The 19,319-nt window shown below is 47.0% G+C and overlaps 1 protein-coding gene across 1 annotated transcript in view; it reads right to left on the reverse strand.

Annotated features, from left to right (window-relative positions):
- LOC129644551 (aryl hydrocarbon receptor-like) overlaps positions 1-19,319 on the reverse strand; it is a 50,266-nt gene that overhangs the window by 16,429 nt on the left and 14,518 nt on the right. The window contains exons 5-8 of the mRNA XM_055570138.1: positions 17,811-17,822; positions 16,017-16,050; positions 14,478-14,519; positions 2,650-2,739 (exon numbers count right to left, since the gene is read on the reverse strand). Of these exons, the coding sequence (XP_055426113.1) occupies positions 2,650-2,739; positions 14,478-14,519; positions 16,017-16,050; positions 17,811-17,822 (178 nt within the window). The remainder of the gene's footprint in view (positions 1-2,649; positions 2,740-14,477; positions 14,520-16,016; positions 16,051-17,810; positions 17,823-19,319) is intronic.

A 19,319-nucleotide genomic window follows, 5' to 3' on the forward strand; every position in this document is an offset into this window, starting at 1 on the left:
TTGAACATGAAACAGAATTAAAGTGTCCTGTCTCCATACAGATTTTGGAAGTATTTTACACATAAAGAGAATGTTCGTCTCCAAGCCAGTTTGCCTTGGGAAGTCTTATGTAGTCCTTGAAAATAAAATAGGTTTGATTAAAATTTAGTGCGTCTCTGTACCCTTTGTTGTTGCCGTTCAGTTGCTAAGTCGTGTCTGTCTCTTTGCCACCGCCAACTTCTATCTGAAATAAATTACACACTTTTTCCTTCTCCTCCTGCACTCCCACTGCCTACACAGCATGATTGCCAGCAGCTGCTTGTATATAACCGCTGTCTGCCACGAAATTCTGTGAAAACAGCTTTGCAGGAGCATCTCCACCCAGTATGTGGTTATGGTGACAAATGTTAGAAAGATCTAGTCTAATCTCTGAAAGGACAGAGACAAGGAAGGGCCTGGCCAAACGGCCTCCAGGCTGGCAGAGGGGAAACTCAGGTAGGGGAAGACCCCAGGTTACAAGGAAAGCCTGAGGGGGATTAATGGAGACAGAGGTTTATGAGATCTTGACCGATGGCAGCCTGGGGCTGAGACCAAGGGAGGCTTCAGGGACTTCAGGGCAGAACAGAACAGAGCCTGGAGGAGTGAATGGGCCCCAGGAAAGCACAGCCCCCACACACGCTTGTGCTCCTTCCTCTAGAAAACCCAGCACTGGTGTTGGGGGGCTGTGCACAGAGGCAGGGGCCACTCCTTCCCCCCTGCCCTGACTGCCCTCCTGCCTACCTGCGGCTCTCACTCGTCCTGCCATCTGCCCTCTGCTCCTGCAGGCTCTGGGGAGGAAGGCCTCTCAGCAAGGCCCCGCTCCACCCTCAACATTCCCTGCACCAAGCAAGGGGTTTCTCTGAGATCAAGGGCTTTACTCAGGTTTGGTTTTTTTCTTTCCTTTGGAAGCCCTTTATTTTATAAGGGTCCCTGTTCCTCTACCTTCCCCAATCACGCTTGTCCTCAGTGAGGACACGTGTGTCGGGAAGTTGCACATGGATGGTGTCGGTGTGCTGAGCTCAGGGTCTCAGTTCTGTTTTGCCGAATAAAACTCCTCTGAGTTTCAGCTGAGAAGCAGCCGCCACAGACTGGAACTGACTGACACTTTTTCGAAAGGAAAAGTGAAAAGACTAAAAATTCTCGTGTCTTTTCATCACAAGTAGGGGGTGGGTGGTCCCAGATCCGCTAGTGGGCAGGCTGCGCCCTGTGTGGGAATGTGCTGCGGTGAAGAGTGGGGTCCTGAGTCCTTTTGCTGCTTGGTTTTCAGAAAACCGTTTGTTGCCATGGCATTTATCAAGCCCCTCACTTGCGCCTGGTGAGTAAGGCACATTAGCCAGGTGGGTTTTCAGGCTGCAGAACAGTTCTGTGAGGCATGGAATGTCTTCCTTCAGTGGGGTTGTGGAGACAACCCTCAGGGCTCCCACTGGCCCTCAGGCCTCTGTTCGCTGAAGTCCATGGGGCAGTGGCTCTGAGGCAAATGTGTCCTGGGAGACAGGCTCCTCCAAGGGGCAGCTGGGCCTCCAGGGCTGGCCTTTGGCCTTGAGACACTTCCTTGGAGCCGCTCCATAGGCTTACCGCCTTTCTCCCAGTGGTCAGATCAGAATTCTCAGAACACAGAATTTCACACCCTGGCAAGGACCCCAAGAAATGGGATGAACTTATTGTTGGGGGTAGGCGGGCTCTTAGAAGCTGGAAAAAGCCAATGGCCAGTGAGGTGGCAGAGGGCAGTGCGTGCTCAGTCATGTCTGACTCTTTGTGACCCTATGGACTGTGGCTCACCAGGCTCCTCTGTCCATGGGATTTTCCAGGCAAGAATACTGGAGTGGGTTGCTATTTCCTTCTCCAGGCAGAAGGCAGAGGAAGGGACAAAAAAGGCTGAGGGAAACAGGTCCAGAGGTGACATGCCGAGGGAGGCCAGGGCCAGTGCTCCCCAAGGCCACGGAGGTGCACTAGTGGAGGGCCCAGCATCCCTGAGAAGCTTGGTGACTGTGCTGTGTGGTCAGAACAGATGGCAGAGAGGAAGGCACCGGGCTGGGCTCATTAACATCTACCGGGATGACGGAGCCATGAGTTACCAGAGGCCAGGTGGCAGCACTTATTGACCAGAAGTCAGTGGGCTTTAGTCAGTGACAACCGGCAAGGCCAGAGGGGTCTTGGGCCTTGGGGGCTGTGGAGATGGTGGTTGCAGAGCACAATGTCCTTAGAGAGAAGTGATGGGCAGCCAACAGCAATGCTGCTTAACACGTATAAAAGGAAGTGAGGATGGAGGCCCAGGAGGCTCAGGGCCATCACCTCCATGAGAAGTGATCATCCTTTGCTCAGTTTCCAAACCTGAGACAGTTTTAAGGTCTGGAGCCCCCTGACCGGAGAAGTGGCAGGGTCCCTAGGAGATACTCAGGTGACCACAGCTTCTATCCAACAGACTTCAAAATGCCTGGTCATTCTCCTTTCCCCAGAGTGTGGTCACCTTCCACCAGGTTGAGGAAGCCAGTGTTTAGGGAAGGCTCAGGTGGGGACATGCAGTGTGTATGTGCGGGATTGAAACCTAGGTTCCCACAGTCACCCCACAGACATTAGCATAAGGTGGCCCCACCTTGCCCCTAACTACTCAACTGAAAGATAACCACTCACCTGATGGAACCCCAGGTAGTCCTGGACCGTGGGAGAGACATAGAAAACATAGCCATCTTCCGTGACAGCCATGAGGAAGCCGTCGAGGGCCTGGCGAGAGGCAGAGAGGGCTTGGTTCAGAGTGTGCAGGCGGGTGGAGCTCCTGAGGCCAGGCCCAGGTTGGGAGGGGCTTCTGCTGAGCTTCCTTTTGGTGTGGGAGTCGCGGCACATCCTGAATCGTCACTTTGTAAGCTATCCTGCTAGGCTGCTCAGTGCAGATACCCCTCATTCACTTGGGCTCCACTGGAAAGGCACACGTGTGTGCATATGTGTGGGCGTGTGTGTGTGCACACGTGCGCACATGCATGTCTGAGACAGCAGAGTCAAATTCCAACTTCTGTCAGTTGAGAACACTGCAAACTGAACCACAATTAATCAAACAAATACACACATATTTTTTTGTTTTCCTCTTCTCATCTGTCTTCTTGACGCAACTGATCCGTCAGCGCCCCTCGTCAGGAGACAGAGCAGACTAGTGCTCTCCATCCGCTGAGGCTGTGGCTGGGCTCGCCTGGCCGGGGGTAAAAATGGAGCTCATCACCTCCCAGCCCTCCTGCAGCCACCCGGTTGGAAACCCCAGGAATACAAAATTTTAACCATTTTCCCAGGAGAGTCTTAAGAGGCATCAAGCCTCAGGAAAAACATTTTTTTGGTTGTGGTTGAGATGAGTTTTAATTTTAAGCTTTCAGTTGGAAACAGTTTTTTATACTTATGTTGAGGAAACACGGACTTATGGCTTGAAGCCATCCCCCACCGCCCCCAGCATTTCCAAGTAAATGACAGTGATGACAATAACAAGAAGGGTAATGGTAATACTGCTGGAGGATGCCGGGTTCTGCTCGCTCCTTATCACGCCTGTACTGTATGCTAATATCAATTATTGTAATGGTTGCTTCATGTACACTCCCCAGTTCTGTGCTCCTCTCTTGATTCACTGAGCTCAACTGGGTGAGTTCTAAACCTGGTTAAATTCAGCCTTCTGTTCACTCCATGTCTGCAGCCTCACAGCTGAGCATGACATTTCCACATTACACTCCCGACTGTGAATCTTAGATGGTCCCAGATGCTGCTTAAGCATTCTGTTACATTTTCCTTGGTCTAATTCAGTCTCCTGTTCTCTTAGATGACTGTTTCACACCCCTCTCTCTCCCCTCACATCTCTGACACCTCCTTGCCTGCCATCACGTTCAGCCTTGCTACTTTGCACTGAAAATAAAGAGCAGTGGGAAGAGGACTTCTACAGGGTCCCACCGCCCTGCAACCTGAGTTTGCATGCTCAGTCACTCAGCATCTGACTCTCTGCAACCCCATGGACTGTAGCCTGCCAGGCTCCTCTGTCCATGGGATTTCCCAGGCAAGAATACTGGAGTGGGTTGCCATTTTCTACTCTAGGGGATCTTCCCAACCCATGGATCAAACCTGCATCCCCTGGATGCAGGATTTTTTACCACTGCACCCCCTGGGGGTCTCACAATGTATGTTTATCTGGTTCCATAAGCTTTGCTTTTCTGCTGGTTAAAATGGGTGAACTCTTCAGCTTGCAAACCAAGCCCAGCCCCTCCACTCACTGATACACTAGATCCCACCCCCCATTGCTTGGGCAATAAAACAATGTGGAAATACGTCTTAATGCACCACTATTCCTAGTCACATGGATTGGTGGAACAAAAATTCAAACAATTAAGCAGTTATTACAGAAAATCCTGGAGTATGAAGTCAAGTGGGCCTTAGGAAGCATTACTATGAACAAAGCTAGTGGAAGTGATCGAATTCCAGCTATTTCAAATCCTAAAAGATGATACTTTTACAGTGCTGCACTCAATATGACAGCAAATTTGGAAAACTCAGCTGTGGCCACAGGACTAGAAAAGGTCAGTTTTCAGTCCAATCCCAAAGAAAGGCAATGCCAAAGAATGTTCATACTACCATACAATTGCGCTCATTTCACATGCTAGCAAGGTAACACTCACAACCTTTCAAGCTAGGCTTCAACAGTATGTGAACCAAGAACTTCCAGATGTACAAGCTGGATTTAGAAAGGGCAGAGGAACCAGGAATCAAATTGCCAACATTCTTTGGATCATAGAGAAAGCAAGAGAATTTCAGAAAAATGTCTACTTATGCTTCATTGCAGGGAAGGAAATGGCAACCCACTCCAGTGTTCTTGCCTGGAGAATCCCAGGGATGGGGGAGCCTGGTGGGCTGCTGTTTATGGGGTCCCACAGAGTCGGACACAACTGAAGTGACTTAGTAGTAGTAGTATGCTTCATAGACAATGCTAAAGCCTTTGACTGTGTGGATCACAACAAACTGTGGAAAATTCTTCAAGAGATAGGTATATGAGATCACCTTACTTGTCTCCTAAGAAACCTGTATGGAGGTCGAGAAGCAATAGTTAAAACTGGACGTGGAACAATGGACTGGTTCAAAATTGGGAAAGGAGTACGTCAAGATTATATACTGTCGCCCTGCTTATTTAACTTATATACAGAGTACATCATGCAAAATGCTGGGCTGGATGAATCACAAGCTGAAATCAAGATTGCCAGGAGAAATATCAGCAACCTCAGATATGCAAGTAATACCACTTTAATGGCAGAAAGGAAGAGGAACTAAAGGCCTCTTGTTGAGAATAAAAGAGGAGAGTGAAAAAGCTGGCTTAAAACTCAACATTAAAACACTAAGATCGTGGCATCTGGTCCCATGATATCCCTATCTCTTTTCTAAGAATTTTCCAGTTTGTTGTGACCCACACAGTCAAAGCTTTTAGTACAGTCGTTGAAGCAAAAGTAGATGTTTTTCTGGAATTCCCTTGCTTTCTCTATGATCCAACAAATGTTGGCAATTTGATTCCTGGTTCCTCTGCCTTCTCTAAACCCAGCTTGTACATCTGGAAGTTCTCGGTTCACATATTGCTAAAGTCTAGCTTGAAGAATTTTGAGCATAACCTTGAGTTGAATCCTTTCCAGGAGCAGGATTTTGCTGTTTTGAGGCTTATTCTGACTCCAGGCTTTTTCTAAGCTGTCTGTTTCCCTGATTTTCTCTGTTAAACTTTAGCTGTTCTACAATTTCACCCCTCTGAATTGGTAACTATCAAAATTACCATCATTTTTGAGAGTGCCATTATATTGAACTTCCCCAAGCTCTGTTCCAAACTAATTTAGTCCCTTTAGGGAGAGCTTCAGAACTCCCTATTCTTATGGCCTATTTCTCTCCAGAGCCCCTTTACTGGAGCTGGGACCCTGGGTGGTGGCCACTTCTCTGGAATTATATCTTTTCTCTATGAGTGAGTCTTAGGCAAGGTTGGTAATCTCTGATCATCTTGACTAGACTGTTTGAGTATGGATCCTCCCCACTAAAAGGGAACTGAGTTGGGGAAATTTTCAGTCTGCCATTCCTGTGACAGACTTTCTACCCTATAAATGGGGCCTTGACGTGGGAAGGGAAGCCCAGGATTTTTGGCCATACTTTCTTGGAACAGAGCTTTGGCAAAATGAGCTGGGGTGATGCGAGCTGACAGAAGCCTGCCATTCCTAGGGTGAAACCACAACCATAGATTGGGAACTGGGGAGAGAAGGAGCCTTATCTTACTGGCTGCATGCATCCAGAGTAGAGCCTCTGCACACTGAACTGGGGCCAGAGGGCCATCTGCCAAGCTCTTCCCACTGCCAGTCTAGAAGTCCCAATTCTCCATACACAACCAAAGAAACAGAGAAAACATCAGTTATTCTATTTGGATGGCATCAGATTTTTACCATTTATTATTTTTTACATTTTATGCCTGGTCTTACTTCATCATTTCCTTGTCTAGTGTATTTTTAGAAAAAGAGAATTATTTAAATTTGACTTGTTCTTGAATGCCAAACATCTTAAAGGGCACCTAAAAAATGTCAAATATTTATTCAGCAACTGAAACAAGTTTTTTTCCTTCAGCAACTGAAACTGATTCTTACTGGCAGTCATTTAAAATGTTATTAAATATGAAGCTGTGATGGTTCATTTTTATGTATCAACTTGGCTAGGTATGGTGCCCAAGAGTTTGGTCAAATACTAATCTAGATGTTGCTGTGAAAGTATTCATTTTTGAGATGTGAGAGTGAAAGTCGCTCAGCCCTGTCTGACTCTTTGTGACCCCATGGACTGTAGTCCATGGAATTTTCCAGGCCAGAGTACTGGAGTGGGTAGCCTTTCCCTTCTCCAGGGGATCTTCCCAGTCCAGGGATCAAACTCAGGTCTCCCGCATTGCAGGCAGATTCTTTACCAGCTGAGCCACCAGGGAAGCCCAAGAATACTGGCGTGGGTAGCCTATCCCTTCTCCAGTGGATCTTCCCGACCCAGGAATCAAACTGGGGTCTCCTGCATTACAGGTGGATTCTTTACCAACTGAGCTATCAGGGAAGCCCCTTTGAGATGTGAATAACATTTAAATAAATGGACTCTGAGTAACACGGATTGCCTTCCATAATGTGGGTGGGTCACATCCAGTTAGTTAAAGGACTTAAAGGAAAAAGTTTGAGATCCCTAAGAAAAAATTCTGCTTTCAGAATTTTTGGACTTCAGCCTTTGGACTGAAGATTGCAACATTAACTTTTGCTTGGGTCTATAAGCTTCTAGCCTTCCTGCTAATTTCAGATTTGCTACACCCCACATTCACATGAACCAATTTCTTAAAATCTTTCTCTCTCTCTCTCTTCACACACACACACACACACACACACACACATCCTACTGGTTCTGTTTCTCTGGGGAATCGTGATTAATACAGAATTTTGGTAATTTTCAATTAAACAAACTAATTTAAAACTATTCTTTAGGCACCTTATTTCAAGAGACTTTTGGTTAAAATTCCTATGTTAAAGGTATAGATACAAAGCAGTTCAAATTCGCTACAAAGTAAAGTGATCATTGTAATCAACCATCATACGTCCAGCATTTATGGTAACATTTTGACAGTTTTTGTAGCAGGTCTTTTTTTAAGTTTTTTAAAGTATGAAGTATTAAAAAAAAATAGTACTCTTGAGAGAGTCATTTCCTAGGCAGGTTGATAGGGAGTCTAGGGGTCCCCAAGGAGAGAGGGGTCTGGAATTCTCAAGGAGGAAGAAAGGACAAACATTTTTTCTTTCTCCACATTTCTTAGGATTATATAACAATAATGTATCCTGCCTAAGGACAGTCTTTGGATTAAACCTCGTGGCTAATTCTGTTATCTTAAAATGTAAATTATGGGAGTAGGTCTGATGAGGTCTTTACAACCTCCAGACATTCTTTGGAGTATATAACTTCATTGCTAACACTATCAAGTGGGTACTCTTTCTGCCCTCTTCTGATGCCTATGTCAGAAGCTTTCTCTATCTCCTTTATGCTTTAATAAAACTTTATTACACAAAAGCTCTAAGCGATCAAGCCTTGTCTCTGGCCCCGGATTGAATTCTTCTCCTCCGGGGGCCAAGAATCCTGGTGTATTCGCATGATTCAACAACAACCTTTCATCTTGGGGGCTCGTCCGGGATCCTTCAGGACAAGGTAAGAATGCTTGGAGCTTTAGTTCTTTGTTCTCTTAGCGAACACGTTTTCTGCTGTGCTTTACTAACTGTACGGTGTGCTTCTGTGAATGAATGGCATGCCCTGCGTGAAGCAAGTAAGGAGCCCTGCTCTGCAGTTCCACGGTGATCTCATAGGGCTTATGGCAGAAACCTGTCAGGGCGTTATACTGACCTGCCAATGGCAAGAGGCACCCAATGTCTCCTTTGGGAACCGACCAGAAATGGGCAAAGCATGTGGACTGAACTCTCCTTTTTTGGTCAAACTTTTAGGTCTCTTTGACCATTTCATAACTCCTTGGGAATTAGAAGTACTAACCTAATCTATCGGATCATAGACTTTCAAGGGACTTGTGATCTATACTGTTATTGTGTACTGTGGCTTAGGTCCCAAACTTGGATTGGTATTCAAGAAAGCGCCTAGCCTGGCTAGGAATCGAAAGTTCGGAAGCTAGATGGAGCTCTAGCTCCCAGAACATCTCTGAGGTTAAAGGTTACTCAGATTGGGACTGCGATGGGTTTTTTTTCTTTGGTAACGCCGGCTCTTAGTGGATCAGAGGAGGCTATTTATTATACTGGTGTGGTGATGCTTAGAAAGAACATCTCAGTTTTATGTTCGTGTCAGTCTTATTGTAGTCAGGAAATACTCAGGGTCGTGCACAGGCACTCAAGTGATGAATGTTTTCCACAGCGGTCTTAGCTTGGGAGGCATTCCGGAAGGTTACTCTGATTCACCCCGGGTGACATCAGAGGCAAGCAAGGTTAAGGGTGAAGAGCTGGATGTCAAGTAGGGATGCTATCAAGTCTACCCCTGGTACATCCCTATCCCATCTCGGTGGTAGAACTGGGAGGGATGAGTATGGCGCCTGCGTCGGTAAGGAACAGACTAAGTTCGACCAGGAAGGAAAAGCTTTTGGTGTAACGTCTGTCTATACCCCCATCTAGAGCAGGGAGGGACGCCTTGGGTAGAAAAATGGCGCTGGTCGCTTTATTTCTCTTACAGATGGGAGCTAACAATTCCAGCTTCACTCCTTTGAACTGTATCCTGAAAAACTGGGATAGATTTGATCCCCAGGGCTTAAAGAAGACACACCTGGTCTTCCTATGTGATACTGCATGGCCACGGTATCCACTGGAGGATGGCGAATGTTGGCCAGTTGGAGGGTCTCTTAAGTATAATACTGTTCTACAATTAGACCGGTTCTGTAAGGAACAAGGGAAATGGGTAGAAGTAGCATATGTGTTGCCCTTTTTCTCTCTGTGAAATATGCCAGACTTATGTCCTAAGGGTATAGATTTGGGCGTGAAACCTTCAGCTCCCTCCTGTCCTCTTACTTTGCCCCCATACCTGGGACTGCAAACTGGGATTCAAACTGCCCACATGGAGGTCCAAACAACTCCTGTCTCAGTACGACCTCAGACTACTCTGGTTTTGGTAGAAACTCAGACCATCGAAGTAAGAGATGAGATGGAGGACAGGAGACAAAGAGAAGAGGAAAAACAGGTTTCTCCAATCTATCCCTGGGATCATATGCGCAGAGCAGCCAGAGAGACTGAGGAACAGCCACACAAGCTGTTGCCTCTTTATGAAACACCCACCGGGAGAAATAATCAGTCTGTGAGAGTTAATAAGCCTTTCTCTTATCAAGAAATACAAAGAATCAAGGAGGATCTGGGAGACTATTTAGAGGACCCAGAAAAATATATTAGAGCTTTTAAAGGTGTTACTCTGCTTTATGACCTCACTTGGAAGGATGTGATGTACATCTTGGGACAAACGCTGACTCCCGAGTCAAAGACTCGAGTTTTGGGAAAAGCGGTTGCTTATGGAGATGAATGGCTTGGTAATGAATCAGTAGGGAAGAGGGAGAACGAGATAGCGGCCCTCCCCACTGGGAATCAGGCGGTCCCAACTATAGAACCAGACTGGGATTACAACACAGCTAAAGGAAGATGGGATCAGAGTCATTTTGTTAGATGTATTCTTGAAGGACTTAGGCAGGCGCGTTCTAAGCCTTTAAACTATGGCAAATTGGCAGACATAGAACAGGAGGAGAAGGAAGCTCCTGGTAAATTCCTAGATAGACTGAGAGAAGGCCTTTGCAGATTCACTGAGATTGATCCTGAAAGTGAAGAGGGAAAAGTGATCTTAAAGGATAGCTTTCTCACTCAGTCGGCTCCAGATATCCGCGGTAAGCTATTAAAATGGGCGTATGGACCAAATCAGTCTTTAGATACTCTGTTACAACTGGCTCAGACAGTCCATTATGGTAGGGAATATGAGGAAAAGAAAGAAATGCAAAAAAAGACAAAGGAAAAGGCTGAAGCCTTCGCCATGGCTATGAAAAACGTTCTTAAACAGCCTGAGAAAAATGCCCAGAGGGACGCAGGTGAAAAGGGATGGGCTTGCTATTACTGTGGAAAGGAGGGGCACCTCAAGCGGGATTGCCCTCAGGCATCTAAGCCGCCCCCAGCTCCACATCAGGTCTGCAAAGGACCACACTGGAAGAGAGACTGCCCCCAGAGGCGTAGGTCTCCAGGGTTGGACTCTCAAGACAATCAGGACTGAAGGTGCCCGGGGGTCCCCACACAAGCTCCTGTCCTAATTACACCTGAGGAACCCCGGGTATTAATAATTGTGGGGGGGGGCAATCGTCGATTTCCTTTTAGATACTGGGGCAACTTATTCTGTGCTTACTGAAGCCCCTGGCCCACTTTCTTCCCAATCCGCTTTCATAATGGGACTGTCTGGACGAACCAAAAGGTATTATTTCAGTTATTCTTTATCTTGCAACTGGGATTCTGTGCTGTTTTCACACGAGTTTCTGATCGTGCCAGAATCTCCCTCACCCCTTTTGGGAAGGGATATACTGAGCAAGGTCCATGCCTCTGTTTTCATGAATATGGAGCTCTTCCTTTCTCTCCCTTTAGTTGAACAAAATGTAAATCCTAGAGTATGGGCTGATGGAAAATCTGTGGGTCGAGCACAAAATGCTATTCCTGTAGTTGTTAAGCTCAAAGACCTGCACGTATTTCCACATAAGAAGCAGTATCCACTGAAACCTGAAGTTAAGGAAGGGTTAAAACCCATCATCGAAAATTTAAAGGAGCAGGGACTATTAATTCCCTGTAGCAGTCCTTGCAACATTCCTATTTTGGGTATAAAGAAATCGAATGGTAAATGGAGACTAGTTCAAGATTTACGAATAATAAATGAGGCTGTAGTTTCTTTACACCCCGTGGTGCCTAATCCTTATACTCTATTGTCTTAAATTCCTGAACGGGCCAAATATTTCTCAGTAATTGATTTAAAGGATGCCTTCTATTCAGTGCCTTTGGCGGAAGAAAGTCAATTTCTATTTGCCTTTGAAGACCCTACGCAGCCAGCTTCTCAGTTAACCTGGACAGTTTTGCCCCAGAGATTTCGTGACAGTCCTCACTTATTCGGACAAAGTTTGTCACGGGATCTACAAAACTTTAATAGCTCTGAAGCAGTGGTGTTACAATATGTAAATGATATTTTGCTCTGTGCTGAGACAGAGAAAGCTTGTTTGCGAGCCTCAGAAGATTTCTTAAACTTTCTGGCAGGCTGTGGTTACAAGGCATCAAGAGAAAAGGCTCAGCTTTGTCAACAGTCGGTTAGATATCTGGGCCTAATCATATCAGAAGGAACTAGGGCCACAGGCCCTGAGAGAATTAAACCTGTACTAAATCATCCCCTACCTATGACTTTAAGACAATTGAGAGGATTTTTGGGAATCACAGGTTACTGTCGCATTTGGATTCTGGGTTATGGGGAACTTGCCCGGCCTTTATATAAACTTATAGCTGAAACTCAGCAGGCCCAAACCGACAAACAGAAACTCAAAAGGCTTTTAAGGTTCTTCAGGCTGCTCTCCTGCAAGCTCCAGCTCTGAGCTTGCCCACAGGGTCAGAATTTAATTTGTTTGTCACTGAAAGAAAAGGTGTGGCATTGGGAGTTTTGACACCCCGAGGGCCTCACCAGCAACCTATTGCTTATCTAAGCAGAGAATTAGATGTAGTTTCACGTGGGTGGCCCCACTGCCTAAGAGTAATTGGGGCAGCAGCTTTATTAGCACCTGAAGCTTTAAAAATAATTAATGGACGAAACCTTACTGTACTGACTTCTCACGATGTGAGTGGAATCTTAAATTCTAAGGTTAATATTTGGAGGACAGACAGTAGGCTTCTTAAGTATCAGTCATTGTTGTTAGAAGGACCAGTAACTAAGCTTAAAGTTTGTGGAAATCTAAATCCTGCCACTTTCCTTCCTGAGAAGGAAAATGAAACACCTGATCACGATTGTTCTCAATTCCTAACTTTAAACTATGCAGCTCGGGAGGATCTAATGGATACCCCATTAGACAATCCTGATATGGAAATATTTACAGATGGCAGTTCTTTTGTTGAGGATGGAAAACGTAAAGCAGGTTACACCGCTGTGACTGCTGAACAGGTTTTGGAGGCAAAATCTCTCCCCCAGGGAACCAGTGCTCTGTTAGTGGAGCTTGTGGCTCTGACCCGAGCTCTAGAGTTAAGCAAAGGGCAGCAGATGGGCCTGATAATCTATGTGAGTCTACTTCTGCTGGCTCCAAAAATCCTGAATCTGCCGTTGGATCCTCAAGACAATGTCTTCCTGTCCTGGGCTCGCTCCTACGCTGCATTCCACAATCGGTCTAAATGCTGGGTCTGCAGAGCGCTCCCCTCTTCATCAGTGGAAGGCTTCCCGTGGTGGACATCCCCACTTCAAGGAAAAGACTTTCTCCGAGTCTGTGAATACCTTCGACAACAATCACCTGCGACGCCTCTTCTTCATCTGATGACATCTACCAACCCTAAAATGGACTGGTGCAACACGTTGCACTTTACCTATGGACATAATGTGACTTTTAATTTCGATTTTAACTTGTTTTAATGACTATGTTGCCTGCATCTGTAATTGTATAACTGGATTTGTTTCTAGCTGCTTGAAAGCTTTTAAGTTACAAATGATTGCTCAAACTTCTGCTACTGTTGCAACTTCCTCCAGCTACTATTTGGGGTCCCTGGATCAGAGATTCTCAATATGAGGATTAGGAGAATATGTTGCCTCACCAATTTAGGGACAACGCCCCTTGTCAGCTCGGAAGCAGTTATGGAACAAGAACGACACCCCTTTTCCCTAGGCAACATAATTCTCCTAAAAGAAAAGGGGGGAATGAGAGAGTCATTTCCTAGGCAGGTTGATAGGGAGTCTAGGGGTCCCCAAGGAGAGAGGGGTCTGGAATTCTCAAGGAGGAAGAAAGGACAAACTTTTTTTCTTTCTCCACATTCCTTAGGATTATATAACAATAATGTATCCTGCCTAAGGACAGTCTTTGGATTAAAACTTCTGGCTAATTCTGTTATCTTAAAATGTAAATTATGGGAGTAGGTCTGATGAGGTCTTTACAACCTCCAGACAGTCTTTGGAATATATAACTTCATTGTTAACACTAGCAAGTGGGTACTCTTTCTGCTCTCTTCTGATGCCTATGTCAGAAGCTTTCTCTATCTCCTTTATGCTTTAATAAAACTTTATTACACAAAAGCTCTGAGCGATCAAGCCTCGTCTCTGGCCCCGGATTGAATTCTTCTCCTCCCGGGGCCAAGAATCCCGGTGTATTCGCGTGATTCAACAACAACCTTTCACCCTTCAGTGGAGAGAATAACTGACTTTTAAGACTCTAAGATAGAGTGACTGTCCTGAGGGAGAAGGCAATGGCAACCCACTCCAGTACTCTTGCCTGGACTGTGCTGAGACTGAATCCTCAGCAGATAAATAAGCCAACACCATGTAAATAAGGATGCAGTGATCTCTTCTTCCCTGAAGAAGAGGCCCAACTGCTTCTGTGGCCGGTTGTCCAGGGCCCTGCATGTTCTCCATGCTCAGGGCCTAAAAAGCTCAGATGGAGAACCCCTCTTGGGGGGAGGCACCCACACTTGACTAGCAAGTGGCCACCAGGGCCTGGCATCCATGGTTCCCAGCTCTTCCTGCCCCTGTGTGACTCCCACCCACATGCAGTATGAGTATAGAACTGTCCAAAATGGAAAACTAGATATAGAACACTCAAACAGGATTTTGACACAATAATTAAAGACAACTTCAACAAGAGCTGAAACAAAGTGTTTTCTGGAAAACTCTGGAGCTTGATTCTGTTACGATTCATAACCTCTGATAGAAAGTACAGATGTCAATTCATACAATACCTGAAGAAGCAAGTCTCCTTCAGAAAACAATTCTCCAGGGACCTGTGCAAAAGGGTGCTCTCTTCTGGGGTTCATGGATGGGTCAGCAGAGCAGTCCACACTGCTGTCCTTTAGGGTGGCTGAGAAAGAGAACAGGTGTTATGAAGATGTTCTGTCCACCTGGGACAGACAGGAGAACCCAGGTGACCCTGGTTCTCAGCTCAGAATGGCAGATGCAGCTCTGTCCCCTGGCACCTTGCGCTCTTCCCCAAAGGCTCCAGTGAGAGTGGCCATGTAATTAAAACCTGCCCCTCCACCTGGGAATAGGGCATCATTTCACTCTTTGTCTGAACAGTTCTTATTGAAAGCTTCTCTGCAGGCAAAGCATTCATTCAATTCCAAATGCTGCCTCCTCTGAGGAAGACTCACCATTTCTCCTGATGAAAGTTACTTGCTCCTCCGTCTCCTAGCAGTACACAGGTGTCGTGTGCTGTTTCTGCCTGACCCATCAGACCAGGCTGGAGCAACCGACACAGCCTGTGATAGGAAGCTGCCTTTGCTTCATCACCTCCACCCATCTTGGTCTGAAACACCAGCTCTCACTGGACCAAGACACCAGCCTCCTCACTGATCTCCCTACTTCTACTTTTGTCCCAGGCAATCAAGCCTCTGAGCAGCAGCTGATGTAGCATCTCTTGCACTTACACAGCACATGATGCCACTTCCCTGCTCAGAAGCATCCAAAAGCTTCACATCACAGGACAAAATCATAATCCTGACCATGATGTATCAGTTTGATTTTGAGTAACTGGAGTTAGCAAGGAAACAGCTTCCCTGTACAGTCTCGGAGGTTGTAGGCAGGACCGTGCACAGCTGTGTTCCATGACGCTTCCTGGGACCGGCTCCTTGGAGCTTGCCCTCTGCCCTTCTGGGCCCCAGCCTTTTCACTGTTTTCAGAACAGTCCATGCCCCTGTGCCAGGAGCCCTTCAGGTACTGCCCTCTGCCAGAGGGCTCCTCCGTCACGTGCCGTATGGGCTCAGCTGTCCTCAAGTGGCCTCCCGCTCCACAGTGTTGATCAGCAGCACCTGCCACTCTGCCCTGGCCCCTCAGCAGCCCCGCTGAACCTGCATCTGATGTCTTATTGTGCATCTGTCTCTGAAGTCACAGTCGTGTCCTCCACTCCTAACCTCTGTGCTGATAGGTCTTTGCTCCCCGTGAGCCCCAGCACCTGCAGAAGAGCCCAGAGTGTGACGTGCCTTCACGTGCTCTGCAGGGTGAGGTGGGCAGACAGATGTCACATGCTGGGCCTTTATCCTGGCATTGCCAAGGGCTGAGATCATCGTCATGTTTGTGCGCAAGGAAAGCAACAGGACTTGGGTTCGGGGATCACAGGCAAGGGAAGAAGCAGGTTCCCTGGACAGGCCTCAGGGGTTGGGGGTCACTTCTCTGTCCTTGTCCTCTATTCCACAAATCTAAGGTGAGTGTCTTCCAACCATAAATTCCAAACCCCATTTCCCTGTATCTGTAAAACAAAAAGAACATGGCCCCACGAGGTACACAGGTATATCCATTCTATACAAACCACCCTGAGTTCTAGCAGTGCGCCAGAAAAATGAGCCAAGGTTTTTTTCATTTCACATTTCTTGGTGTTCTCTTTAAGTAAGACTGACTGTATGAGTCCCAGAGATATTTAGCTGGGTAAACACAAGATTTATTACTAATGCAGATAAGGAGGTAATTTCACGATTTATTTGACAATGAATGACTCTTCAGTGCAAACTCTGGAAACTCCTCCCCTTAGAATCATCAGTAATATTGGTGACTGTATTTTTTTTATCTCAAAGATGAAGTCTGAAAACAAAAAAGCCTTTTCTAAAAAACCCTATTGGACCAGCACATGCGTAAGTAGTGGAACAGTGTCTGACATTAGAAACACAGGTAGGCACTTGCCTCATAAACAAGTTGTCCTTTAGTTTACACAGAAAACAGCATCACATGTGAACTTCTAAAGTCTTCGGGAAAGTGGCCTTTCCTTGCTAGTGGCCAAGACGCACTAGCAAGCTCGTTAAAAGTCCTCAGGAAGAGGGCTTTCCTTTTGTCACATGGACTTGGCCACAGTACACCAACACAACAGCTTGTGGACATCAGAGCAACACGGACTGATACAAACTCAGTCCATGGTCTGTATAGAATGGAGCTGTGTACCTCGTGGGGTCGTGTTCTCTTTGTTTTTACAGATACAGGGAAATAGGGTTTGGAATTTATGGTTGGAAGGTACTCACCTTGGATTTGTGAAATAGAGGACAAGCACAGAGAAAAGGTGACCCCCAAACCCTGGGGTCTGTCCAGGGCAGCTGCTCCTTCCCTTGCCTGTGACCCCCAAGTCCTATTAGAGGCAGGACGAATGGCTGCCATGTTCCCCAGACTCTGGAGACAGTTTTTGCTCCTTCCCTTGCCTGTGAACCCAAGTCCTATTAGAGGCAGGACGAATGGCTGCCGTGTTCCCCAGACTCTGGAGACAGTTTTTGCAATCAAGGGATTTAAGGCTCAAAATGCCCCCTAGTCCAGGTATCACTGTGTTATGTTACATACGTTAGTATTATTCCTCAGGGACATGAGCTTCCTGAAGGAGGGAAACCTGGCCCCTGTAGATAAGCCCCCTCCCCACCCTTCTTTTTCCTCTGTTGCTCTCATTAAGCTTCTTCCAGCCAAAGAGTCAACACATTCCTCTTTGTCTACAAACTTAATGTCTTGACAAATGTATTTTTTTCCTTCCTCAAACCTCTTGAAGGAAAAGCACCTGCAGTTGGGTAAGACAAACTACTATTAAGATGTCTGGCTTTCGTTGACCAGCTATTTCACTCAAGCCCCCAGATGTTTTCCTTCCATTCCTCTCAAATGTTTACCAAAGACGGGCTGTGCTTAAGGCTGCATGAAGAACACGGGAATGGTGAGAGAGGCACTTTTGGGCTCGGAGGTGGAGGGTAGAAAGCACCACCTGAAGCACTGTGGCCTGAGGTACTCCATCCAGCAGGAGGGGCCCTCAGCTCCAGGATGTCTTCCTGGAAGAAACAGCATGTGGAACAGCCCTTGAAGGACGGGCAAGATGCCGACAGCCAGTGCTTTCCGTCAGAGCTCACCCCAGGATGTTCCCAAAGGCACAGCTTGCGTGCACCTCCCCGCCATGCACTCAGGGTCCCGTTCCTCGTCACGGAGCCCAGAACCTTCCTCCTGTCCCAGTCTCTGAGGCCACACATCCTGAAGGGGCTGAAAGGCTGCTCCCATTTCCATGCTTTTGTCTCCAGGTGAGTCCCACCCCAGCCCAAGGTCTCGCCAGTCCTTCCCAAGGAGACCCAGGCTGTTGCCTGCAAACATTGCAGGAAGCGAGAGAGGAATACAAATCCGAACTGTAGGAAGGGGCCTTGAAGACACGTCTCTCTGGTGAACTGCACTTAGCACCTTTCAGATTTCAGGAAATACAGGGAAAAGCAAGATGAAAATCCAAAAGCCACAGAGAGATCTTATGATTCAGTGTTTTGGTAGCATTTTCTTTTCAGTAACAATAAGAGGTGGTGACGGGCTGTTAACACTGGTGCAGAAACCATCCTTCACTGGGGTGACTCAGGCCATCCCAAAGCCCCCAAACCCCTGTGCTCTGGCTGAGGATTCAGGGTGGTGGCTCATGTCACTCAAAGAGGGAACTGCTGGAGAGCAGTGACGGCAGGGACTGAAAAGAGCGGGAAACTCAGTCCTGAGGGGTCAGCTGAGCAGCTGCATATCACACGCTCTGCTTCAGGATGTTCAGAAAAAAGGAAAGTGTGTCCTGGTCAAGAAACAATGGAAGCATGGAGGGACTTGAGGAAAGGATGACACAGGCAACCGGAGGCGGAGTAGACACACCATGGAGGAGACGCCAGGGTCTTGGGTCACAGGAACACACAAGATTCCAGCCTCTGAGAACACACACTGATCTCATGAGTCCCCTAGCAGAGCAGAAGCCCTCAGTGATGCTCCAAGCCCCTACTTTCAAGGAATGGACCACCACCTCTATGTCTGTAGTGAACACCTCTTCAGAAATATTCGATAAGAGAAAAGATCCAAAGATTAAAAATAAACATGTTTAATGATCTCATTGGCACAGCTCTTGTTCAAGGAAAGCATCTTACAGCCACAAAAATACCTATTAAGTGATATGGCTCTGATTCTTGGAAAGAAATCCAAAGGCTGTTGAAGCTGCCTGTGCTTGTCCAGACCAGCCTCAGAGATGGAGCGGCCTTGAGAAACAGCTGGGTCTGGCTTGAAATCAGAAGAAAGTCATTTGTTTGAAGAGGTCTGTGTGTCATTTTAGTATTTAGCAACTCAATAACAAACAAACAGCCTTCTTTGTCATCACAGAGTCCAGTGGAGACCAGGGGTATCCCTACCCGAGAGCTCTGGGCCAGGACCCCTGCAGCATCCCCGGGTCAGATGTTGCTGGTTGACTGGGAGGATAAAGGTGTGGGAGGGAGGAATTCTGCAGAAGGAATTCCATGCTCCAGGAGCCTTGCACCAAGGAGTCCTGAGAAATACGACTTTCTTCTCTTCAAAGTGAGACATCTGGGCAGGCTTCAGGCTGGCAGGGGTCCAGAGTGCCCACACCCTCTGATTCTACACACACCCCTTCTCAGGCTCCTTAGCCTCCTGCCATGCTGAGGGGTAATGTGCTTGCCCACCAGGCAGGGCAGCCCCAGCAGGCCATCCCCCAGGTTCCCAGAGGGGTATGAGCAGTGGGCTCCTGTTCAGCCATGTGCTTTTCCCATCTCTCCAGCAGAACCTCCTCACCTGCTTTCTCTACATGACAGTGGGCCGCAGAGAGTCCAAGA

The sequence above is a fragment of the Bubalus kerabau genome, chromosome 2 (assembly GCF_029407905.1).
Source record: "Bubalus kerabau isolate K-KA32 ecotype Philippines breed swamp buffalo chromosome 2, PCC_UOA_SB_1v2, whole genome shotgun sequence".
NCBI lineage: Eukaryota > Metazoa > Chordata > Mammalia > Artiodactyla > Bovidae > Bubalus > Bubalus kerabau.